This window comes from Apostichopus japonicus, chromosome 23 (assembly GCF_037975245.1).
Source record: "Apostichopus japonicus isolate 1M-3 chromosome 23, ASM3797524v1, whole genome shotgun sequence".
In the NCBI taxonomy this organism is placed as follows: Eukaryota; Metazoa; Echinodermata; class Holothuroidea; order Aspidochirotida; family Stichopodidae; genus Apostichopus; species Apostichopus japonicus.
In genome coordinates this window covers 4,257,115-4,283,794 of record NC_092583.1, presented here as the reverse complement: position 1 = coordinate 4,283,794, position 26,680 = coordinate 4,257,115, and the positions used below count along the sequence as shown (strand labels likewise).

At 35.6% G+C, this 26,680-nt stretch overlaps 1 protein-coding gene across 5 annotated transcripts in view; it reads right to left on the bottom strand.

Moving 5' to 3' along the window:
- The window catches only part of LOC139964599 (N-acetylneuraminate (7)9-O-acetyltransferase-like), a 42,588-nt gene that overhangs the window by 7,214 nt on the left and 8,694 nt on the right, over positions 1 to 26,680 (bottom strand). For 2 of the 5 annotated variants that reach the window (XM_071966322.1, XM_071966321.1), the window contains exons 5-18: positions 24,242 to 24,286; positions 23,595 to 23,654; positions 19,286 to 19,384; positions 18,642 to 18,723; positions 17,140 to 17,230; positions 14,919 to 15,033; positions 13,523 to 13,650; positions 12,211 to 12,453; positions 11,012 to 11,120; positions 9,990 to 10,079; positions 7,174 to 7,293; positions 4,629 to 4,748; positions 3,089 to 3,245; positions 1,858 to 1,937 (exon numbers count right to left, since the gene is read on the bottom strand). In XM_071966322.1, the coding sequence (XP_071822423.1) occupies positions 1,858 to 1,937; positions 3,089 to 3,245; positions 4,629 to 4,748; positions 7,174 to 7,293; positions 9,990 to 10,079; positions 11,012 to 11,120; positions 12,211 to 12,453; positions 13,523 to 13,650; positions 14,919 to 15,033; positions 17,140 to 17,230; positions 18,642 to 18,723; positions 19,286 to 19,384; positions 23,595 to 23,654; positions 24,242 to 24,286 (1,539 nt within the window). Of the gene's footprint in view, positions 1 to 1,857; positions 1,938 to 3,088; positions 3,246 to 4,628; positions 4,749 to 7,173; positions 7,294 to 9,989; positions 10,080 to 11,011; positions 11,121 to 12,210; positions 12,454 to 13,522; positions 13,651 to 14,918; positions 15,034 to 17,139; positions 17,231 to 18,641; positions 18,724 to 19,284; positions 19,385 to 23,594; positions 23,655 to 24,241; positions 24,287 to 26,680 lie in introns of all 5 variants that reach the window. The other 3 variants (XM_071966323.1, XM_071966325.1, XM_071966324.1) reach the window with 3 other exon arrangements.

Here is a 26,680-nt window from a genome sequence, read left to right as displayed (position 1 = left end):
TACCGTAGATCAGTTCCACAGACATAACACAAATCTCAAATGGGAAAACATGAGACTTTAATGGCCTCAAATGTTTTAAAAGTTTACAATGTGTTACAAATTTGACAAGGACACAAACGATGTTGAACGTCATTCCAATGCACTAGGATGTTTATATGAAGTTAACAGAACATTGAGTTATTAGCATTTGATAAAACAATGAAATAATCTGAACATTAAGGCTTGTACTGAGGGGGTGACCTTATCATCAATTTAGCCTTCAAATGAGCAGTCCAGAGATTTAGCAAATATTTAAATTGTCTATTTGCTTGTTTGCCTGTGTTCTCAGGAAGTTGTTTCACGTCAGGGTGAATGTTTATCAAACAGAGCGAGGGTGTTCGGATGTTATCGACGCAGCGACAACGACCGGCTAAGAATTGACAACAGAAGGTGATGCAGGAGGTATTCGATCTCTAGCATAGGCATAGGAGCCTAATTTGATTTGGGGGGCTGTAACGACTTGCCCGAAAAATAAAACCAAAATTTTTCGCGCGTTCAACATGTTAATGTGCATATCATATAGGCATTCATCGATTATTACATCACATGCCAATAACATACAATCATTTTCCGTGTTATTACCCTTCCATATTGGTTATAATTATTTGGGTCAAATACAACAACAATGATCATAATAATATAAGTATAACCATTGAAAAACACATTGCAAATTATTCTTCTTTCAGTAGGTGCCCGAAAAATTCTAAGCATATTGCCCGAATTTTCCCCCCAAAAATTGAAAAACCCATTGCAAATTATTCTTCTTTCAGTACTAGGTGCCCGAAAAATTCTCAGCATATTGCCGAATTTTTCACCAAAAAAATTGAAAAACACACTACAAATTATTCTTCTTTCAGTAGGTGCCCGAAAAATTCTCAGCATATTGCCCGAATTTTCACAAAAAAAATTGTGGCTGCAGCTCCAACCCCCCCCCCCCCCGTCTCCTACGATCTCTAGATATGAAAAAGTATATCCTTTCTCATGGCGGTGAGACGGACAAATGTTGTCGCAGTCCTTGAGTGATGATGACGATAAAGTCCACCTGAATTGTACCAAGGGCGTGTTAGTTTCTAGAAGGTTATATTTCTTAGCAAGAGATACCACTTGAAGGTTGACACAGTACGGGATTTAGCATCAAACTCGACCAATTAACTGTTTACACCTGTTTTTGGGGCTATTCAACTCCTTGCTTAATGCCAGTAGTTAGCCACATCCAACACTCTACAGAGTTGGTATGTGCGCATCACAATCACATTTATTAATCCTTTATTATTATCATCATTATTATGAAAGAAAAGAATAAATTCATGTACCCCGTACAGAACATAGCTCTAGCAACTTGAGTGGAGGGTATGTGGGTGCATCAATCACATTATTTAATCCTTTATTATTATTATTATGCAAGAAAAGAATAAATTCATGTACCCCATACAGAACATTGCTCTAGCAACCAGAGTGGAACAGGTTTCAGTTCTTTCTCTCTTTTATATCCTCATAGCTGTGTTTGGAGACTGGAGAATTAAACTAGTCAAGTTGTGACTTATGCGTCTAAGCAAACTGAAACGTGGAGAGTTAAACTAGACAGGTTGGGACTTAGATGCCTAAGCGAACTGAAACGTTGAAAAGGTCCTCAGCACTACCACTGATACAAAACAGACTTAACTGTCCATTACAAAACGGTTTCCTTTTGCATCTTTCTTGGGTTACAAATTGTCATTATTAATTAATATTAAACTGATTAAAATTAATTAAAATTAATTAAATAGTCATTATTAGAAATCAGCTGATTATTTTGATGAAAGGAAGAGGCAGACTTACCCTTGAGAATGCAAGGACGAAGATGACGGCCAGGAGGACGAGCAACTTGACGATCATTATGTAGTAATATTTATTATCCTCTGTCGAGAAAACAATCCACCAGTTTCTTTATTTTTCTTTGTTAAAATGTAGACTACAGGTGTATATTCAAAATACTACATCATAGGAGACATATAACTACACCTTAAATTACCTTTCATACGAAAGTCTACTGACATCTTAAAGGGTGTGAAGACTCGCGCAAAAAGAAACGTCTAATGCCGGTAATCTGACCTAGTTTCGAATGAGGTGTAACAGAAGTGTTAGACACCACCATCGATCCCAGAAAATACACACACACAGCTTGCTACCATCGGTAATTAGACACTAGTATACAGTCAGTACACACAGCTGTGGTCAATACCCACAAAACAGTGTACAAACAATACAGCGATGGACATCTCAGGTCCAGCTAAACATAACAAGGTAGCACGTTTCATTACTGTACTGTCTGCATTTTGTAGCGACACGAACAAAACGTCACTTGCAAGCAATGGAAAGTTAATTTTTCAGAAGGCCGCACGCGGTTTGGGGCGAGTCTTCAATGCCTATAACCAATTCAACAAGAAAAAACTTTCTCCACATGGAAATAATTTAAATAGATATTTGTAATCTCTTTTTCAACCCTGATCTCTATCTGGAATGAAATCTCCGAAAAAGATCGGAAAAAGAACTTGTGTTCACACGAGAGATGTTGATTTTGGGCCACAGTGTTGAGCTCAGATTTCTGTGTTCGATTCAGATCTAGTCTAAACAAACATACCAGTCTTTTTTATTTTTTTGTACGTCTGTAATTAAATAAAAAGCAGAAGAGGCTTCGTTATCTTAGATGGAAGTTGGTATCCACAACAAGTTATTCTTACTTAAAATACACCCGACGCATTCGTTTTATGACTTTTTCACCAAGGTGGTTTAATATCATAAAACTACTACAAGACTAGATTGAGGAATAACCACAGGATAGTTGGGTAACCCTTCATGAAAGGGAGAAGGGGGGTAACCCCTTCATAAGAGGGGAGAAGTGGAAGAGGTTAACCTCTTCAATTTCAAAAAAATCATATGCAGTTTAAATTTTTTCTTTTCAATACTGAATATCATAGACATGCAAAATAGACATGCAAAACTTTGAAAGTTAATGAACGAAAGATCTTTATTATAATGGTGTGAATGAGCCTTGATGGGAGGTTTCTACCTTCAGCTTTGGCTTTTGTTGCTCTGGGGATCATCGCCATGGTGATGTAAATGACAAAATACCAGAAAGTAATCAAAGGCACAAAGTAGTAGAGCTGATACTGGCGGTCCATGACGAGGCACAGGAAGAAGACGAAGAAATTATACCTGAAAACGACCTAAAACGACCGATAAGATGAAAAGGTGAAGCGTTAATACATTTGAAAACAGTGTTGTGTCACAATCGTCTCAGGTTTAAACTTTTTCTATAATTGTAAATTATAATAATTATAAATCAATTATAAATAGTTATAAAAATATAATATATATTAATAATATATATAATATATAATAATATAATTATATAATATAAAATATATATTATAATTATATAATATAATATATATAGTATAATATATATTAATATATAATATATTAATTATAAATAATTATAAAAATATAATATATTATAATAATATATATAATATATAATAATATAATGATATAATATATAATATATATTATAATTATATAATATAATATATATTAATATATAATATATTAATTATAATCATTACAAATTTTAAATATTATAATATATATAATATAAAATATCATATATAATTATAAAAATAATTGTAAAATTATTATAAAAAAAATTATAAATTATAATAATTATAAATCAAATCCAGACTTTGGTTCAGTCAAGTCGAATGAGTTATAGGGATACTTCGGTAACATGGCAGGCAAATGTAACATTCTTAACAGGAAAAATATTCCGCAGTGTTAACTGAAAATCTCATTGCGATATCTTTTCTCTGACTCGATGTATCATTGATAAAAAAAAAGAAAAAGTATTCTGACCCACCAGAGAAACCCTCCCTTATCCCAAGAAGTGGGTCACAGTGGGTGATCTGTGATGTCATTATGGTAGATACTATTCAATAGCTTTTCTCTCTTATCATCTTTGTTTGTTGATTTATCCTTAAAATGTATCCTTAAAATGTGAAATGTTTGCCAAAGGCTGTGAATATTCTCTATATTTATTAATTACATCAATATGCCACCTAGTTTGCAGTCTCTCTTTGGATAAATGGATGATACCCATGGTGATATCATTCCCTCTTTGCTTTTGCCAGATGCTTTCATAAAATATTACCAACTTTGAAGAATTCATATTTTTGGCCATACAAATTGCTATACAGACATAGCTTATTTTATAATCAAATGATGCAAGATAAACAAGGAAAAAAAAAAAAAAGAGAAAAAAAAAGAAATTTAATTCGCCATTTGTGGTGACCATTTTAACTTATTGAAATCCCTCATCAACCTATCCATATATTCATTTACAATAACTGTTACATATTCCACTTTCCCAATTACTTAAAGTTACACTAAATCCACCCTGAAGTTGACCTTTTAACAATATTGTTTCTCTTGGTTACCACAGAAAAGTTCAACACACAACCAATCAAAAATTGAGAAAACATCTGAATTTTGGTCGGGAAATTTGTCCCTGTGGAACGGTTAAATATTATGGAACTTTTTTTTTGTTAACTCACTGTGCAGAACCTAAGCATTCCCATCATGCCTCTCTCCCATGAGGAATAGTATTGACCGTACGCTGTCAAGAATACGTAGGCAGCCGGCCCGCCTCTTGCGTAATGATATATTGGCAGCACCTGTTCATACCAGTGTTATTACCACATAGTTCAGTTCTGACATAGCGACATGGGCTACCCTAAAACCAGCTGTACTAGACTGTTATAATCTAGCCGTTTGTTGCTTATACACCCATTAATTATCGCTATGCGATTTATCAGATATTAGTTGTGCCATTTTCTGATCCAGGTCTTAAACATGAGTGATTGTCAAAATAATCATGTTACCTTGCACTCAATTGGAATGTAAGGTAATAACAGGCAGGCCACTGCACTGGAACCATGGCAACATATTCTAGCAGATTGTTGGATCTAGATATTCAATACCACTGAAGCAGTGGTCAGTCGAATTTTGGAGTAACCCACCCATGTCAGAAGTCGTGTTAAGTTACAACGAGAGATTGTACAATGGTGAGTGTTTTACTTGTTAGCCACTGAAATGTGAGATATTAGCGAACTTTACAGTGACAGTTAAATTAGTGACCCGATTGTTAAGTTAATAATGGAAAATAAGTATTAATTTAGTGTATGGTAGGACACCCACTCTATGATGTGCTACACCCCTCTAAAATAATTGTAGCAAAGAAGTACACAAATAAACAAACAGATAGACAAACAAACAAGGAGTAATTATTTCAAGTACTTCTGGGCTGTGTTGTATTTGACTATCACTAAACTAAAAGATAAAGAAATGAATTTTCAAGAGGCTTCTTGCCATCGTTTGGTACATGACACTTATCGGTAAATGCAACATACATCTTTAGAAGTCAGGAAGCTCTTCTTGGTAGGGGAGTAGAAACCAGTCATCTTTAATTTTTAATATTCTCTTGGTGTTATGCCTATCTTTAGATTTAATTCTTTAGTGAATTGGATTTAAATTTTAGTCATGCATAAAATGTGCCTAGAATCCAAACAGTGGCGTTAGAATCCTTCATTCTACAATGATACGACTTAACATCTGCGATTTCAATGTTTCTAGCGAACCTAATACAATTTGCGAAATAGTTTACTATTCCCAAGAATACACCAGTGATTTCGTTCATGGGGAAACACAATTTCCCCATATTATTGCAAAATTGACTATCTGCAAAGTATGGATTAATATAGGAAACTTTCAAATCTATTGGTTGCATTTCGTCAGCTCATATAGTCTAAAATTAAACCATTTGATCTATGTTTTGTATTGCCTTTTGTTGTCAAAGATTTGACTGGAGTTACGATCAGGGAAAGTCAAAGATAAAACGACCACACGACGGTGGTTGGAATTAGTGTGTGCCGAGGAAGTGACCCTTGCCCAAAGTAACATCTTATTTCCTTCATTATTAAACCTATCTTGAATAAAAACAACTGTGAAGATAGGCTGACCGTAGACCTCAAGTGTTTCTTGGGAAAACCTACTTTATGATAAGGTTTGCTTACATTTTACCTTGCACATGTCAACATACCAATATAAGTTATCTGATCCTGGAACCCCAACAAGAGGAACACTATTGCTGAATTCTTGCTAAACCTAGGAGCACCACTTAGTGTTATTACAGTATGATATATTGTTATGAAATAGTAAAACTGCCTCTTTGATGTTACCGAAAAACTCCATCAAGACACCTTACAGGCCCCTTGTATATTTATCTAGGTCGAGGATTCAGTTTTCCCACGAGAAGTTTTAACTATCTTACTGAATCTTGTTACAGGGCCTTTTCCCAAAATAGATTCCATTGTGTCTGTAGAACATTCGAGAAAGTTCTTCTCACGTGGTATGGAAGTTTCCATAGAAAGGGGTGGACTTCCAAACTCCCAACCAATCAGGGCAGATCAGTGCCAGCGAACTTATTTTTATATCGTTAAGTTAATACAGGATGGTCAGGTCATTGGCTGCCTACTGATTGTGCGCAGAGGGATTTTCGGTAGAGTAAGGTATAAAAGGCGGCATGGGTCCGCAAGTTTATCACTCCGTCATCAGTTCGTCGCTTCGTCATTGCTTCGTCACCATTTCATCACTCCTTCTAATTGCGTAATTGACGGAGTCAAATCATTGTAATTTTGTTTTATTTGTAAGAGAATCGACAGAAGAAATTATACCGAATCATTAATCAAATCCTATCTCGTCAAATTGTTTTTCTGTGAACTCATTGTTTTCTCCCGTTCGAGACATCTCCCGAAGAAGCATAAATACGGCATCAAGATAACCCCAGTACCTTTCTATCGCGAGTCCCGATATAGTATTACTATCGGAGGAGCCGGGCTCGTCACAATATTACAATATGTATGTTAGGCTACACATTTGCAGTATGTGGCACATGTTCAAAGATGAGTCGTTAATCAACTTGTGAGACACACAAGAGGTATACCACATCACCAAAGAAATGACTACAATCGTGCCGGACTTGGGAATACGACTGAGGGGGGAGGGGGGAGGAGGGGGAGGGGGACCTATAGATGAACTCACCTCGCAGACACGTAACAAGCCAAACTTTTCTTTGCTCCACGATACAAAAAACTGGCCGAAGCCAGACAAGAAGAAATAGGCAGCGACAATGTCACGCAGCTGCATGTAGATCGGTATTTTCTAAGAAAAGCAAAACGTGAGAAATGCAGATTAGTATGTTAGTGCCGATGACCACAACGTGTGAACGAGCAAATCTAAATTATCCTGTATGGGATTTTATTTGGTCGAGAAAAAATGTCGGTTTTGTGTAATATTTTAAAATAGATATTGCCCAAAAAATCATGGAAATAATGGATTGACAAAAATTGGAATTTCTAAATGTCACATGAATGAAAGATAGATTTGTTCCATGGGCAAGTCTAATCTTTACCATCCTTTTTTAAATATTTTTTAATTTATATTTTTTACATGGCAAAAAGGGAAATGAGTTTTATGATACTTGAGTACCATATGCAATTTGACTGGTGTCGTGCATAATTTTGTTTTCATGGCTTTAGTCCAAATGGAGTATTTATGTTTCTAAGTCTGACCTTCAAATGCACTTTCAAATGCACCTGACTGTCTGCCTATCAATTTCCGATCCATATTGTTATCGTTTGTGTTTAAAGTTATTGATTATCGAAGCAAACAATGACTATTCATATAAACGGATAATTGTGCGGCAGAAGATGCGATCTTGCAGGCATTTGAATTAATAAGAAACCCAGCAAATAAACATGCATGTATTCGGCTAAACATACTACTTGAAACTACTCCCCTCGAGCATGGACATGTTACCTCATCAATGATTTTAAAGGGAAGAAAATAATTCCCAAAACTGTGACATACGCAGAGTTTCTGCGTCTGCTAAAATATGCTCACTGTGTCAAGATGAATAGACAGGCATTTTGTACATGAATGATGAACACAGAATACCAATATGATGAACATGCACTAATAGCACAAAATACAGAAAACAGTAACCCCCCAAGGGTCATTCTCTGCACCTGTCACCCCCTCCCTCTCCCACTGCCCCTCCCCCTGTCCATCCACAAAACAGAAAGAAAATAAGAGAACTCCCAGTTAATGAAAGATAAAAGAAGAATAAGAAAGAGAGGTTGATTCAACAAATGATCAATTCATAGCAAAAGTTTCAAAAAGTTTGAAAACTTTTGTTTCCTTTCCTTTTCTCTTAACATCATAAAGAGGTGAGAGGAATTACATTACATTTACAGCATTCTCTGTATTCAGTAGATGGAAATAATATAACATTCCCACAATGCTTTGGAGTCAAAGCTGCCATTTTGAGTTTAACCTTGTCACGAACAGGGTAGAAATCGTAATCATGCATTGGATAATGATGTGTGACCTTTAGGCCACTAATGTTCATCATCACACCTGTCACGATAGCATTTTTTGAAACTTGAGAATGTTGAGGCAAAACAAGCTTCATTCTAACGGGATTGTTTGAATGTGAAACATCTTCGATACTATGAAAGTGCAAAATGTTTTGCAGCTTTCAACAAATGTATAAAATCCATTTAATAATAATAATAATAATCAGCAGTTAGATTTACGACGCTTAAGCGACCACAAATGTGGGAGAAACCCGCAAGGGCTTATGGATTACAACTTACACGTCGGGTGGCTTCCAATTCAACATTTTAACTCAAATTTGGAATCTTTTCAATTTAGAAAGTCATTTCAGATGGGAAAACCGTAGATTGCTCTTGGATGAAAAACCCACCTTACTATGACCCCGCCGGGAATTGAACCCCGAACCTCCCGATTGCTAAGCCTCATTGCTTCAAATGCCACCGCCTTTATCCACTCGGCCACAGCACCGTTATAAAGATTGACTGATACATTCTTCGATATTTCCTGTTTTAATTGCGCAGTGTCACGTTAATCTTTTGGATGCCAGTAGTGCAACAGATTCGATGGAATTTAACATGGATGACTTGAGACAGAACATTTTAATCTCAAAACTCAAAACTTTAAACTATACTTGATCTCTGGAAAGCTCCTTTAAGGCTAAATTTAATGAGGTCGGCTCCTCAGTGCAGGCCTTAATGTTAATAATCCATTGTTTGATAAATTCAAAGAAATCAATCAAATTATATTCTTTTAACTTCTTGTAAACAACAGAGCACCCTTGGATGACAATCAGCACTAAACAACTTCAGACAATCGAAGACCCCTTTAAGGAATATATCAAATTTAGAGAAAGTTTGTGTAATTATTTGTGTAATTTGTATGAAATGTCTGTAATATTCCATGAGTAAGGAGAAATTTTCATAGTCAACATGGTAACAAGGAGGACATTTGGACAAGATATACTTTTTCCTTGTCATCTACAATCACACTTTGCAAGTGCAATCACAAATATCTGATGTTCATTCACTTTATACTTGTCACAGGAATATCAGGGAAATTTTTTCATTTTTAACAGTAGTCCAATTGTCAGAGATGACCAAATTTCTGTTACGACGACCAACCCCCCCCCCCCAAAAAAAAAAAAAATTACATACAATTCAGACTGCATTTTAACAAACTACTCCCAAATAGGGCCTGTCACTTTAGAGATACTGGACGGTTGGAAAATTTTACTGGACCAAAAAGCTGTTGTTCTATTCACCAACCTACACGTTTCTCCTACATTCTGCAAAATCTGTCGTTCAAACAAATTTGCTGTTCGGATATCCAAGAATTCAAAGACAAAAAAAAAAAATCCTTAAAAATTGGCCCTGAATATACTGGAAATATACAATTTCTTTGCAATTGTGTATTATAAGAATAATAAAAATTACTTATTGTCTGATGAAAAATTGCCAAACCTTGCTAGCTCCAGTAAAGTGATAGACCAGTATAATAAGCTGCATCCAACCTTTCCATTCGGTCGTTTGATCAACGTTGAGTATATCGGGCTGGAGGAAACGAGAGAAAACAGTATTAACTGGACGAAGGCATCGAAATATCACATATTAACTATTCGCTTGCTTATTACACATATGCGACTTAATTCATCATCAAATTATATTCCCACCATACTTCTACATGGTCGAAAATCCTTTAAAGTATCTCCATGGATACAGAACAGACTGTCAGAATATAGAAAGGACAAACAGAGTGTGAAATAATCAGGATTCTCCTGAAAGGTTTACAGATGGCATAAATGGCATTAGTACAATCTTCCCCCAAATTTGAAATGCTTGCCAAGTGTTAATATTTTTAAACACAATATGAAAACTTATATATTTGTTGAGATGTCTCATATTTGTTTGTCTATCTTTTTGCCGTCCTTTTTGTGCATTTGGATGTTTACAGTTTTTCTACTGCATATTATTGTATGTATTTTGTATTGAGGCTCCTCTGGCTAGCAGTGCTTCTGCACTGAGCAGGACTACCCTCATTAAAGATGACAGTATTAATAAAATATTTAAAAAAATTAATAAAAATAAGTTTCAGTGCATTTGAGCATTTTTATAATTTTGCCCTATTATAAATGCAATTTGGCTGATTGCAATACAAGTCTGCAGGTGTGAATCATGCCAAGGATGAAACCATGGGTTGGGGGGGGGGGGGCTGGGGTGGAGTAGGTGTTGGAGGGGGGAGGCAAAGAGAGGGGAAGAATTGGTTTCAACAAGCACAATCGAATAAATCATCTCCACATTTCGTTGTGGTTGTATTTTTATCTTATATAAAGAGAATATCTATAGAAATGTCTGTCATATGAACCAGAAGAGGCACAAATTATTCATTAAATCTCATTAAAAGGAGAAATTAGGGTTTGAGTGGTGAGCTAGTTGAATAGTCGGCTAACACAGACATTACAACATTTCCGTAGAAGGTGACTTACTCGTTTAACTTTTTTTCTGTCCCAGACTCCGTATACGAGGAATGCCAAGAGAGGGACGGCAAAGTGTAAAATGTTGAAATGTTTGTTAACTCTGGGGAATATATCGGTCCTAGAAAAGAAGAGAGAATGCAATTGAATACTTCCTGATAACATAACCCCTCTCGACCTTTACTCTTCCCCAATACGAATGTTTTATTGCTCATTCATTTCATGGATAGTGTATCAATATTTGTGAATCTATCAGGTTGAGGCCTTACTTCCTCTTCCCGGTGCAAACTTTGTAGAATGTCAGTTCTTTTTCTACCAGTTGCCTCAAATCTTTCTTTTAAGGGGTAAAATGGTCCAAGATCTGAAGGAAAAATGTATACAGCAACATTGATCTGACCCCCAGCTTCATGACTTGTTCCCATTATTGAGATAATAAGCATTGCAGTTTGGGAGCAACCAACACATGGCTTGTGCACAAATCACAGGCATGAAAAAAAAGCCCATTAATTTGCTTAAACCAGACATTTTGATAATTTCCGACCAGCCACAACCTTTGAATGGTAACATTCAAACACTGAAGATGGACATGTTAAACATGTGATTCCTTTATACTTGTTACACCTATAGATGAGGTATTTCAGAAATTCTACAGATTTTTGACATCAGTTCAACAAAGTGACCATTGACCCATACCAACACAAACAACATCTTGTAATGAAGAAATGGGTATCACAATGCCAAGCGAGCAATTCATACACAGAGAAAGTAGCACTGTCAATACATATGGTGCAGTGTGGTATATGTTTGTTAATTACTGTTGGAAAGCTAAGACTGTCAAATAAGTGTGTGCACAGGTGTTCCTTCGACAAACAAATAGACTGATGAAATCTGATCACACACTGGTTTGGGTTCAATATTAACTCTGATTGTGTTTGCCAATAGGAATTATGGAACTGTTTTGAGCAATTATGAACAAGTAATGGGTATAACAAGAGTGCTATCATTGAAAATTTACAAAAATATATACTTTATTGAATACTTTCCTTATAAATATACATTAAATTCCAACAATAAACCACACAACATCTTTGTAAGAATTTACCTCTATTTTTGAATTACTATAAAGCAAAAGTTTGAAGGAAAAATGAAAAAAAAAAAAAAAAATCCATTAAACTCAATATTTTACCATATGACCAAGAAGTAACACTAACCTGTCACATAGGTAAAAATACCCCATGATGAAACCAAATTTTGTCAGACTCCAAAATAATTTGAAATTATTTTCGAGTGCCGCTAACGCCTCGGCGGTCTCTTTGCCTGCGGAATCTGACGGTTCTACCACTACCTCCATCTTGGTGCCGTTGGGTTCTACGCTGTCGCTTTTATCCTCGCTTTGAGAGGCAGGCGGTTTTTGTGTCTTGATAGCTATGTAATAATACGCCGATGCGATTGAGCTGTGCAAGACAAGGCAAGACAACAACAAAAGAAAACATTTACAAAGGAAATTCCAATTTTGTATCTTATTCCTGAGAAAAAAAATAAACCGACTTAACATTCAATGAGAATTGATAGACACAAAACTTTAAATACTACCATTGTGAACAAATCTTTTCAATGCATTGAAAGATATTTCCGAGACAGTGTTTGGCTGTTGTAACCTGTCAGTTCTTAAGATCATGTTGATTGTGTGATTGATTGTGTTGATTGTTGATTGTGATGGAAAAGTTTATTACTGCAAGTTGAAAGGGTTTTTAGTTTAACTTTCATAAATACAGATGTGTCTGAACATTGTTATATAGTCTACAACATTCTCCACCTCACTTTCACTTCCCCTCCCCCTCCCCCCCCACCAACCAATGATCCTCCAATCAATCCTCCAATAGCTATGGCCACATAATCCCACGCAACGATTTCGAATGTACCTCAGCAATAACATGTTGCTAGGGTTTTTATTGTAACTTTCATAAATACAGATGCATTTGAACATTATCATGTGGTCTAGGACATTCTCCACCTTACTCTCACTTCCCTTCACCCCCCCCCCCCACCCACCTACCACTGATCATCCAACCACTCCTCCAGTAGCTATGGCCACATAATCCAATGCAACAATCTCTAATGCACCCCAGTACAAGCAGAACTCATAAAGTGCATATACAATAAATGTGTAATAACATAAAGTGAATATGATACCAAACTCCTACTCAATGCAAAAATACAAATCACAGTATGACACACTGCTAAATACCAGAAACAGTAATCAAATTTTAATGAAAAATTGCTTTACAACCGTGTGATGTGTTTATATAGGCATGTGTGTAGATTACTTCAGTGCATGAAATTGTGCCAATTCTAGTTTTGGAAATACGCCAATATCACAGAGGTTTATTACTGCGATATGCAAAAAAACACACACACGTGGTTCTAATCACAGAAAGAAGGCCAGCGAAACATAAACACCAAACTGACCAGACGGTCAGTAATTAAGATAAAACAAAAGGGTTGTCCCAATTAATTACTCACCAAGCCAGGAAGAAGAGGAAGCAGGAAATTTGAGTGATGTTTGGTTTTGGTCTGCTGTCCATACAGCAAGTGGTGCTCTTTGGTTGTGTGGGACCGTTACAATACCAATTAAATAGAACTTGTAGGTACTGTATTGGAAAGAAGAGACATAAAGAGCGAGAGAAGGAGAGAGAAAAAAGGACAAGGCTTAGTAGTTGGGTTTGTTCAAAAATGGAAAAGAAAGATGTATGTATGTATTTAACCTGTAGAGGTCACTAGAGGTCAATTAAACCACAGATGCATACGAGAGAAATGAACCGGACTTGAACGTGCAATTTAGTGTCTACCAGACAGGTGCTAGGAGGAGTAGGGTGGGAGATGTAGGGGGTGGGGTATTCAAAAATGGAAAAGAAAGATGTATGTATGCATTTAACCTGTAGAGGTCACTAGAGGTCAATTAAACCACAGATGCATACGAGAGAAATGAACCGGATCTGAACGTGCAATTTAGTGTCTACCAGACAGGTGCTAGTAGGAGTAGGGTGGAAGATGTAGGGGGGGGGGGGGGGAATATTTGTATAATGGCTTGTATACAAGAAATATCATGGTGGTGCCGTGGGTCGGGTGGATGGGGGGAGGGGGGTGTGAGGGACGTCTGTGTGTAGGGTCAGAGGGAGTCAAGGGGGCAGAAGCCCCCAAATTTGTGAGAAGTGCAACGTTTCATAAATTATAAGTGGTCCTTACTTGCCAATAAAATGTACCCTTTTTTTCCAATTATTTTGTAGGTAAGATGTGCTCTCGTGTCATTTAAAAAGTGTCCTGTTTTGAAAAATCAACATTTTAGTCTCGTCTGACACCCCTGCTGTATTTATTGGAATAAATACCATGATGTTGGGAGATCTGTGTGAATGTTTGTAAGTAGGAAGTATTCTATTTATTAGCGTACTGTTTAGAGCTATTACAAGGATTGTGAATAGGTCATTCTTTGTTTACAAGTAAGTATGGCTTATATGATGTTTCTGTCCTTTTAATAAATTTACAAGGCTAGTTCTTTCTTTGTATCAGAGAGGTGAGAGTGTGGTTTATAATAGCAGAGGATGTTTCTGAACTAATGTATGTATTGTACGTATTTCAGATCCACCTGCAAGCAGGAACTCGCGAAGCAGCCATCATTGGCTTATCAAAGCCGCAAGCTGACCGAAGTCAGTCTCTTAGATTCATATTTAATGTCTATGATTATGGATTGTCAATTGTCAACAACTCTGTAACTGGACGACATACATTAATCTTGGAGTGACTTGAACTCGGGACCTTATGATCGAAATGCACCAGTTTTAACACTGAGCTAATACTGCCTGAGTTACAGGCCAATTTTCAGCAGCTAAGTTATATACAAATTGGCTTTAGAAGAACTCACTTCATTAAGTATTCCTGTTGCAACATGGAGACCGTCATCAATCTCTTCTTCATCTCCTGGGTACTCTCTAGTGATGACCTCAGCAGAGTACCAAAGATTAACACCGCTTGTTTTACTACAAAACAAAAGAAAGAAAGAATTTAATACAAAACAAAACAAGGAATTTTAATACAAATCAAAACAAGCAAGCAACAAAGAAAGACAAACAGACAGACAGACAGAACGAATGAACGAACGAAAGAAAGAAACCAAAATAATTACAGATATCTTCAGTTTACATCAACATCTTACACATCTTATGCATCACACTTCATGTAACAGTAGTCTAACATTCATAAAAACCAGAATGTAAAAATGCATTGTGGTTTCGATGATGTAACATGAGCAGTTTTCTTCATGAATCTGACGTAATGTATAGTGAGGGTGTACATGTTTACAAGGGTTTCACAATTTGACCTCTGATGACCCCAAATGACCTTTGACCTCCCCAATAAACAATAGGCTTCTTTAACTCAATGCGGTGCTACTACACACTAAGTTAGAGGTCGGCCCAAGATTACCTTCTTGAGATATCGTGTTTCTAGGTTTTCACAATTTGATCCCTTGTGACCCCAAATGACCTTCTTGTACTCAATGTGGTACTTCTACACACTAAATATGAAATTTATCTGACCTTCCCTTCTTGAGATATCGTCTTTACAAGCTGGGCGTCACAAACGCACTCACACACACACACGCACATACGCCATCATGAATGCATAGGTTATGATTATCATCGAAACCAATACATTTCTGCAGAAGTATAACACCTTCAAAAGGCTTCAGTTATCAGCACTATAGTACCGTAACAAAGGGTATTGTCCATACATGTTACTATGTAAATATCATTAAACCAGGCACCAATGTGTGCAGAAAAGAAAAAAAGATATCCCTTTCATAAAAGCTATAATTGCCAGAAGCATACTTCCTTTGTGAATAGTTTCAGTTTACAGTAATGCATCATGTTAAGGAAGTCCTCAGTTGACAGTATATGGCGATCTTTATCTTAATACCCTTTTTGAGTGCACCTTGATTACATTGAACAAAGACACTGCTCAGTGGTGATTTAATGGCTAAGACAAAGACCTGAGCTTACAAAGTATATGACACATTAATGCAAAGATGGCGTTTTTGCAATAACGTAACATTAAAAACAAAATGAGTGGACATTCCCATAGATATTGCAAACTGAAATGACTTAAATATTTTTATTTTAGTTTATTTCTGTTTCACTTTGCCTCCAACCTGATACTTCTTTATCTAAAAAAAAAAGAAAAAAAAAAAAGAAAAAAAGAAAAATGAAATAAGAAAAGGCTGGATACAGATTACAGAATTATAATCCTGAAGTCAATGGATTAAGTCCCATTTCAGCTAAAATTTTTATTTTTTAACATTACAGTAACTTGCTTCATTATCCATTTATACTAAATGGGGAAATCCTCACAAAATTCCTTCATAGCTGATTTTCTGGCCTCTTTCAAATGAAGCCAGGGTACAGATTCTGGTCACACTATCTTTAATGCAAAGGCAATGGCAGCTTTCTAACTGGCAACTGGCTCCATCATGGAACTTGTACTATAGGAATTTTTCAGAAACTAAAGGGCTAGAAATTCAATAACAGAACAGGACTTCAATCAATCAATCAATCAGAAGACATTTATATAGCGCCAAAATCAACAGAAATTGTTCAAAGGCGCTAACATAGCGTGTACAACTTGGCCTTGGTCATTGGTAACTTGTCACACATACACATCAAAGTGTGCGCAATTCAATCTCTCCTGGGGCACCACAACCATGTATCCCCCGGGGACTTCCCATAGGGTGCAGCCACAAACCGGCGCATGCAACTACATATACAAGTTACCTCACAAGTCCCCATTTATACACCTGGGTGAAGAGAGGCAATGGAGATAAAGTGCCATGCCCAAGGACACAACACAATGATCTAGCCAGGGCTTGAACCTGTAATCCTTAGATCACCAGTCCACTGCCTTAACCACTTGACCCCACCCCCCCCCCCCCCTTGTGATCCAGTGGTCGCTGGTTCAAATCATGTTCTAGCCATTAACTCAATGTGCTCTTTCAAAAAACAAACAACCAACAAGCAATCAAGAAAACAAACAAGCAAGCAAAAGAAAAGACAATAAACAAGCAATCAAACAAAAGTGATAAAAGAACTCACAGAGCAGATGCTGCAGCTTGGTTGTAGGACTCAATCACCTCATTGGTGATCATATATCTACTGTCATCAAATTTCTCTCTTTTCACAGGAACTGTAAATTAAGGGTGAATCACCCAAGAACAATACATAAATAAATAAAACAATAATAAAACAATGCATAAAGAAAAATAAATAAGAATAAAAATAAAAATAAAATAAAAAATAAAATAAATAAATAAATAAATAAATAAATAAATAAATAAATAAATAAATACATTAAATGACCTATCTGTACTGTTTTAAGTGGCGTATTCATTAACCAGTTCCTTCGGATTCTGTTTCTAGGTTCAGTTGGTCTGTCTTTACTACATAAATCAACATCATCTCCTCTAATTCATTCTGTGATAAACTTATCAATGAATACATGTTAGTTGACGTTAAACAAGACATGACTAAATACGAAATGAAAAGTGTTTATATTGGATCTGCTTAGTTGTTCACTATAATGGTAACTTAATTATAATTATAACTATAAGTATAATTATAACATTGGTAACATTATTTGTACAGAAATGTACAGTTCAAACAATTTGGATAAATTACTTGTTAAGCTCATCACAAACACATTTCTAAACTTTAGGACTCTTCTTTATTTCTTTAATCATCACTATTACGCTATCTTTTTTTGCTCATTTAGTACCCAGCAAGGTTTCCCTGCAAATTAAACATGCCTAGTTGTATACTACAGTGGCTTCAAATGATCTCAAGTATTGTCAAGCTGTTTACTTCTCTAGCAAACACACATTGAAATCATTTTGAACAGCATTTGCATTTGATATTAACACCAATGTTCCTGATAAAAGTAGTCATACAGCACAAAGCTGTTTGTAAACACACGATCTGTGTTGAAAACATACAAGATCCCTACACTTCAGCCGGGCTTAAAATGTGTTCCAATGATAGAAGACAAACATCATGGGGGAAACATCAGTTAAGGGGTACAGTGATAATGAGCAGGCTCTATAAGGTGGCATACTCCTATTAGAGTCTATATCAATCTGCTCGATTGATCTCCTTCAGGTAAAGTGCCAAGAAGCAGCAGGAGAACATCTTTTTTGACCTGTTATCAATCAAGATCTAGTTTTTTGTTGCTTGCATGTTGAAGAGCATGAATGGAAGTACATGTGATGAGAAAATTGGGTCAATTGAGGCAATTTTAGACCCCTTTAGGCCTCCAGGAGCAGCGTACGAATATTGTTTACCACTGAGGGAAGAGGTTTGTTTACAAGTGGCAAAAATTTCTGACTCTGATAGCAAAACATCTGGGCGGTCATGATACGGAAAATTGATGGTGCAATGAAAGACCTACTTGTCAGCTATTGGGTAGCGTTTAGCTACAGTAGTGAAAACTTCTATCTAGACTTAGAGACCACATTACTAAATTGTGTTTTAGTGTGTAAGTCAATGGGGCTTTTAATGGGCGTATGCTACCATAAACCCAGAATAGTGCTGTGATGGTTTACCTTGCATCATCCATATGATGGGAGATGACTGGGCCATGGGTTGCATGATGCCGGCCAGTTTGGTCAAGTTTCCTGCCGAACCAGAAGATAGAAGAATAAAGGAGAGAATAGGATAAGACACATGCTTGAGCTTTGAAAGATCAATTTTGTACGACAGAAGGCAAAGAGGAGGAGAGGATCAGAAGTTATTGTCAAATAAAAAATAAATAAATAAATTTAAATAAGTAAATATAAATAAATTTAAAATAATAATAAAATAAAATTAAAAAAAATAAATAAATATATAAAAAAAATAAATGAATGAATAAAAAAAATATATATAATAAAATAAAAATAAAAAAAATATAAGAGGGAAAAAATAAACCAAATAAGCAAACTTTGGAAAGGAGCAAAGTGGTCACATACTAAATTATACTTTGCAACACCCTGAAATCTCCCAGGACCACCAAGAAATCATATTGAACTATACCCTCCATACTCATCTCCCTGCCCCACCCCCCCCCCCCTTCGGATCTCCAGTTTTCTTTAAAAAAATTAGACTTTGGAGGTAAACTATGTAAAAAATGTTCTATATTAACTTCCATACATGTGTAAAAAAACTTTTTTTCTAAATATTGAGTCAGCTAATATCTTAATGAAGTACCTTTGTAGCCTGCCAGGGCATCGAGAGAAGCATAGTTGAGTTTGATAGTCCAGGCTGCTGCACCATGAATAACAAGAGATGGTGGATGTTGATCATCCTCCTGTTAAATGTGTGAAGGCAGAATTGATACAAAAATGAGAAGGCAGGAATATCAAGGCACAATTATTTTTATATTCATTCAATTTTTCATACTAATTTGAACACACATGTATATTAATGATACCATATGCTCACCGTTGCATGAAAAGGACGAAACTAAATGCATTCAAACGTGTCGGTCTTCCCTTTGTAAAATTCAGACTGTGTAACAGATATTTGTCCCTCGTGTAAAGTATACACACCGTATGATGCCAGTAGTTTTTATTTCACACCGTATAATGCCATTATTTTGTATGCACACTGTATAATGCCAGTGTTTTGTTTGCACACCGTATAATGCCAGTAGTTTGGAAGACGTTAGGCATAATTTTGGTCTTGATGTGTTATATAGTTAAAGGGAGTTAAGAAACGTCTAATGTCGGTAATCTGACCTAGTTTTGAATGAGGTGTAACAGAAGTGTTAGACACATATGTTTTGAATGAACCAGGTAAAATATAATTTTTGCAAGGCAACGGCAACATATTACATACTGTAGAAGCTTGGTTGTCTTCTTCAACTTTCAAGGAATGAGAAAGAATAAGACATGACTTCCTAACGTTTTCGTACATTCTTCATGACGTCTCCACGGTAACCAGATGAATAATTTGTCAGTTCCACAGAAAGGGAAGGATGATAAAAATGCATAAACTGGATGCTTGGCTGGGCAAGTCACACCCCCACCCACCTTTCTGAATCCACCCCCCACCCCTGGCCAAGAAAATAGTGTAGTTATCACTTTTCTCACATTTTTCATACGATAAGTATATGACAGAAGGTACTAACTGCTTTTATAGTGTAAATTCAAATATCTGTCATCAAGCTTACAACATGATGTACTGCAATCTGGTCTTGAAACCTCTGTCCTAGTTCATGACTGGTGATATCTGATTGGTTACTTTAACACAGAGCATGACAAATAATAATAATAATAACTATAATAATAATAGTTATAATAATAATAATAAAAATAATTATAATTATAATTATTATAATCATAAGACAAATAATAATTATAATGATAATGATAATAAAAATATTAATAAAAAAAAGTAATAAAAAAAATCATAATATTAATAATAATAATACCCCATGTTAAGTACTGTTAATAGCTCTTTTTCACATTCCGTAATTCAGGTACTATTTATGTACAGTACTGTAAACAGAGCGACACAACATTCAATCATACAAAACCAAAGCTGTGTCATCAACAAAAATGTGTAAGAAGTGGGCAATTTATTATTCCACTGAAATAGCACAAATTTCCTCAACACACCAGCGGCACAGCACATTATGTGAGAAATATCCCACTCAGTAAGTACTTGTTTCAAACGGATGACCTAAACTGACGTTTATGATCTGTTGATATATCGTAAAGGGATTTACTACGTTTGGGTTAGGCCTTCCTCTTTGGAAAAACAATACATTTAAAACAAAACACAGAGGCACGTTCAATTATCAAATGAATCAAGAAAGATCTTTGCCCTGTGACACATCCTGTCTGTCTAAAACCGAAGGTCAAAGTCATAAAATAGAAACTATTTGGGGGTAGATATAATCTGCCACATGATTGGAGTATTACAGCCACATTCCGTGAAGGGTCACCATGTCTGTACTTTCATCTAGTTCATTCACATCAACTATACATACGTTCAACATCACAGACAACACTGTAGGTTTTTGGCTCAAATAACACCAAACACAATGTAAAAGTTAAGCTGAAAACTAGTCAGAGATTTTTCAAATTCCTGACAACCTAAAGTGATAAAACTGAAATAATACTGCTTGGACCAATTGCTATTTTTGGATCAATATGTATGTATGTATATATATATATATATATATACATACATCTATATAGGGTGTCCGCATATAGAGCGGGACGCCGGGTTCTAATCCCGGTGGAGGCTGGAATTTTTGCACTGTTCTGGATTTTTCAACTCACTACAATTTCCATACATATATGTATATACATACATATATATATATATATAAATATATATATATATATATATATATATATATATATATATATAGATATATAAATATAAATATATATATATACAGTATATATATATATATATATATATATATATATAGATATATAAATATAAATATATATATATACAGTATATATATATATATATATATATACAGTATATATATATAAAAAGATGAACGCGATACCACATGTTTGTTGACTTTCATCGTTTTTCGGTGTAATAGGTTGTACATCCAGCAACTAGATGCTGTTACAAATCACCAAAGTTTGAGCATAAAAATATAGAAAGAAGCAATAATATCATACTAAATGGGTCTGCTTTGCAATGCCACTGCTCTTTAAGCTATATATATGCATGGTTACTGTTTGTGACTGGTGGCTAAGGATGTAAAATCATCAGTTAACATTAGATATAAGCAGCTTTGCATTGAGTCAATAAAAGTCAACTTTCACATGATTGCATACTTAAATGTTGTAACAGTCACTTCTTGTTTGAAAATGATTCGTTGTGTTTAAAACTTATGCTAATGTAGTTAAAGACAGGATTTCTCCCAAAAAAATTAAAAAGGGAAGAAAATGCTGAAAATATCAATGAGTGTCTTTATAGTTCGATCAAGTGGTTACGGTGTTCAATAACTAATCGACTGTAAGTTGGGGAAAAAAATTTACAATTGACAATCAAATGCAAAAATGGCTAAGATATCTTATCTGTAAGCTACATATAAGGGATTTATTTTGCAATTTTTTACTCAAACAAATTCATACATGTAGAACAAACTTAAGTCTTTAAGATAAATGTTTGAAAAAGACAAAACTGTAAAAACACCCCAAAAAAAAAACAGTTTACTAGCTTTCCATTCACCATGTAATCTTTCACATCCCTTTAATGACCATGTTTTTATAAAATGACCTCAACACCAAGAAAAGCTTTCAAAGATAATCCTAGTAATGTACGCCTATTTAGACAAGGTCATAATTATACCTCCCTAACCCTGGCCCCATCTCTTCCTAACGATGATGATGAGGTCAGTTTCATTGTCAATGAACTTTTGTAAAATCTACACAAGAGAGTATTCCATGGAGTTGCAAATCTCATCTGTCCGTTGCACTTCCATGACGGAAGTGATTGTTTAGGTCACTTCTGAATGCATCTGGTTTCTATCTTTGTTAATTTAGGCTGGAATCCAGAGTTTTTACATATAATTTAGGTTACAGTTTAGTAGAAATCAAGGATAATGAAGAATTTGGAATCCACTAGTGGTTGAATTAGATGTAACTTTAACTTTGAAACAACTTTTAACTTAATCATTTTTCATGTAGAACTTCATAGAGTAAAGTATGGAAGACGTACTAATGAGCTTCCAAATTTGACGATTTTCATCCACACTTTTGCACAATTAAATTAGGCCAATTTGACCTTTGACCTGACCGTAAACATCTAAATCTGTCCTATTTTCAAATTTAATCTCATGATTCTACACATAGCGTGTGGTTTGATGCCTTTTTCCTACATGCTGATGAACAGAAAATGGCTAAACAATTTTTTTTAGGTTTCTTGATTTTTCACCTCTGATGTCATCAATCATGCAGGCATGAGTTTTAATACTCGGTCAAAAACCTACCTAACAAGTTTGAACTTGTGGTCTAGGAGGACTTTGCGACACTTCCTTTTGCTCCCTCCCTCACTCACACACTCACGCACGTTTACACATGCACGCACACCCACACACACTTCTTCACATTTCTGATGTGGGGTAAAGTACAATATCTCATTCCCCTATACATTACATGTAGAGAGATGAGATAATAAGGATGACTATTGTTTTGGGTTGGTAATAGAGTGTAGCAATACTTCATCGAAACCTTCAATGTCTCCTTTACTTGTGACATTTAGTTCATACAGACTTGACTTGTGTAATTTATGTTGTTAAATACTCTTTGGCGGAAGGTAGAACCCTAATTTGTAATGAAAAAAAAAATTTTTTACAAATTTGTTTGGGAGGAGAGGGAAGGGGGAGGGGGAGGAGGCATTTTGTTTATTCAGTTGACACATGTGAGTTCTCACTTTGGGAGGAAAGAAACCCAACAAACATTTCAATGTTGACGACATTCCTACATTAGCAAATTGCAGTCAACTGCAGCTCATGTTCGATTGTAGTATAAAGCACTCACCAGGAGTTTCTTGTACACATCAATTGTAGACTGGTCCACTTCTGGATTCCACAAAAATTCCTGGAAAGAAAAGATAAAAAAAAATTGGAAGAAAAACATAATGATAACACTTTGATCGACACTTCCCCAATATCATAAATCGCCACTCATCTTAAGTAAATATATTCTCGGGTCCAATCTGAAGTTTTGACAGCGTTATATTCATATTTTCTCAACTAAACTTTGCAAAGAACCAGGGATGGGCAAATAAAATGTCTGTTCAAACAAATTAATCAAAAGCTGTAATAGTCATTTTACCTCAACTGATTTATTTGAGTCAATAATTTCATTTCTGCCACAAAACTAGTCGCAAAAGTCTATAAAAAGGAAAGTCACCTTAACAGATCATGTAACTGGAAACGTAAGGGAAATCATGCTGTTACACATCTGTTACAGACCGTGTAATAACCAGGTTAGATTGGCATCTCCATCACGTAGCGACCACGCATCAAGCAGCCAGTGTTGTGTAAAGGACCATTACTGTATGGTATCACACACAGACCTTGTGCGGGTACTGTAGATGTGGGGCTATGGATCCTGTTTGTACCAGGGTGTATACTTAGGGTTACAGGCTACCCGTTGTAATGCAATATTCCATCTATACTTACAATGATTGCATTTTCTTCTTTCAATTCATATTTCTTGTTGGAATGCTGCGTGTAGAAAATGAACAGAGAGACTTCTGTAGAAGCAGTGCAATCGTTAAAAAAAATCTTAAAAAATTCTTTAAAGAGGGATGATCCATCTTCCACATTATATATTTACATGACGGGATGAGAAAATGGAAAAGCACCAAACAGAAAAAGCCATCAATTCTACTGGTTTCGTCAAAGTAAATGTCATGTCTGATATTTGGCTACAAGAGGTCATGTTTGACCACAGGCGTACGAGGCGGGGGGTGGGGGGGGTGGCATCCCCCCCAAATTTCCAGAGGACAAGAAATTCGGGCAAAAGTCCTGAAAAATTCGGGCAGCTTAAGAGGAGAAAAAAATATATATATTTAAATATGCAGTAGCTTGCCCGAATCTTTTTCAAATTTTTGCCCGACAATTCCATGAAGAGTGTTTAGTGTTATTTGTTTTGTGACATTAATATTAATATAGGCCTAATGACTTTCTTTATTTAGCATCATGATGCCCGAATATTTCCGTGTAACACCACCGTAAGCGCAGCTCATCTGGACTACCACGCTTTTTGCACTATCGCCCAAAATTAACTGAATACCTGGACATCCCCGACATGAGTGTATATAAGAAACATTTTTTTTCATGGATGGTGGGGGGGGAGGGAGTGCTTACAAGCCTAGAAGTACAGGTTTATCATATTCTTTGTTATTTTTTTATACTTTTATTGTGAGACAAATTGCAGTCTCACCCGACCCAGTGACATTATCCCGCCTACGTGTCGTTGAACAATGTATGTTTTTTCTGGAAGAATAGCTGAGTACTGTGTTAAAATAATAAATACGGTAACTAAATAGGAGCTTAATAAATATACTGTCCTATTTTTCCCCTTCAAAGTGATGTTACCATTTTGTCTTCTTCTAATTTACCAAATTTTTGGGGAAGTGTAAATTTCTAAAACGTGAGATTATAAAATAAAGAATGTTTAGATGCAACTTGCAAGGCCTCAGAAGTGCCATTTCCGGCAATCTGAGAGGCATATTTTGCCAAAAAATTTCTTGTACGCTATGCGCCAACCGATGGTGGCGCTCCGCTTAGATAGTGTCACAGGAACTTTCGGGCACGAAAGTTTCTGCCTTCCCAAACTGAAACGGTCCCGTATGCTTATATGTGTTTGACCCTGGGTGACTATCAGGTCTGCCCACTCAGAATTACTTAATTTTAGCCATTTTAAAAAAACTTTAAAAAAAAACTACCAGTGCATAAAAAGTTGTACTTGCTAAAAAAATAATTCACACTGGCATTTTCTTTGAATTAACAGAAAATTAGCATTAACTAAAATAAAAATATGTGTATACTAGCCAATAAATGCCAATCACTTTGATTTTTTTGTACTGGCAAATGTTGAAATCCACTAGCATTAAGCTAAAAACACTTGCTAAATAAAATACCAGTGCATAACAAATGTACTTGCTATTATCAAATTCCCACCAGCATTTTTCTTGAATTAACAGAAAAAACAACGACGTACATCAATACCTGCAGAAAATGCCCTTTTTTTCACTCTTTCTTTTTGACTGGAACACTTTGAAATCCACTAGCATTACGCCACTAAATAGCCTAACTTTCCAGGCCTGGGTCTGATTTAGAGCTATGGTTTGGATCCAGTATAAACAGGCAACGAGAGAATAAATGCAGGGTTGTTTATTATAAACCACCCTCGCTGTTGTCTAGTGGCTTCTCAACTAAATAAGCACTTGATCAGATCTTTTGTTAGACATGATAGAATCCTAAATCAAAACTAAAACAAAACTTGTTTCTTTCTTCTCCCCATCCCTTGTCTAATAATCCTCTTAAATCTATCTCTTTTGTGTCACCCTGCTCATTAACCTGTCTGTATTCTGTGTGTGTTTTTGTCCCTTCTGCTACTGTAGCTTGTCATTCAGCCTCTGAAGAATATCCTGCTAGGATCGAAACGTCAGGCCCTCTTACTTTTACACATGATAGAATCCTGTCTGACAACCGACTCGGCTATTTTTTAAATCTCTGACGATTTTAAAAATTTAGGTTGCATATAATGATGTTAGGGTATACATACTTTCTCCATAAACCAGTGTTTATTAGGGTTTTAAGATTTAGTGTTGTAGATAGTAGATTGACCCAGACAATAGCATAGATTATATTGATTTTAAACTCAAGTTTTACATTGTGCTGTAAATATTTTCTGACAATACCACCAACTGTTCAAACAAATCTTTAATCAAATTTCAATAATTTCCCTCAGGTTGTAATTCAAACATTATCGGGAGAATCTAATTTCCAGGCTTGTGAACACTGAATCAGAAGCAACCCAGTGTCCATATCAATTATCAACTCACACTTTTGATTCAGAAATTCCAAAAATTATGGGGTTCATATCATGAC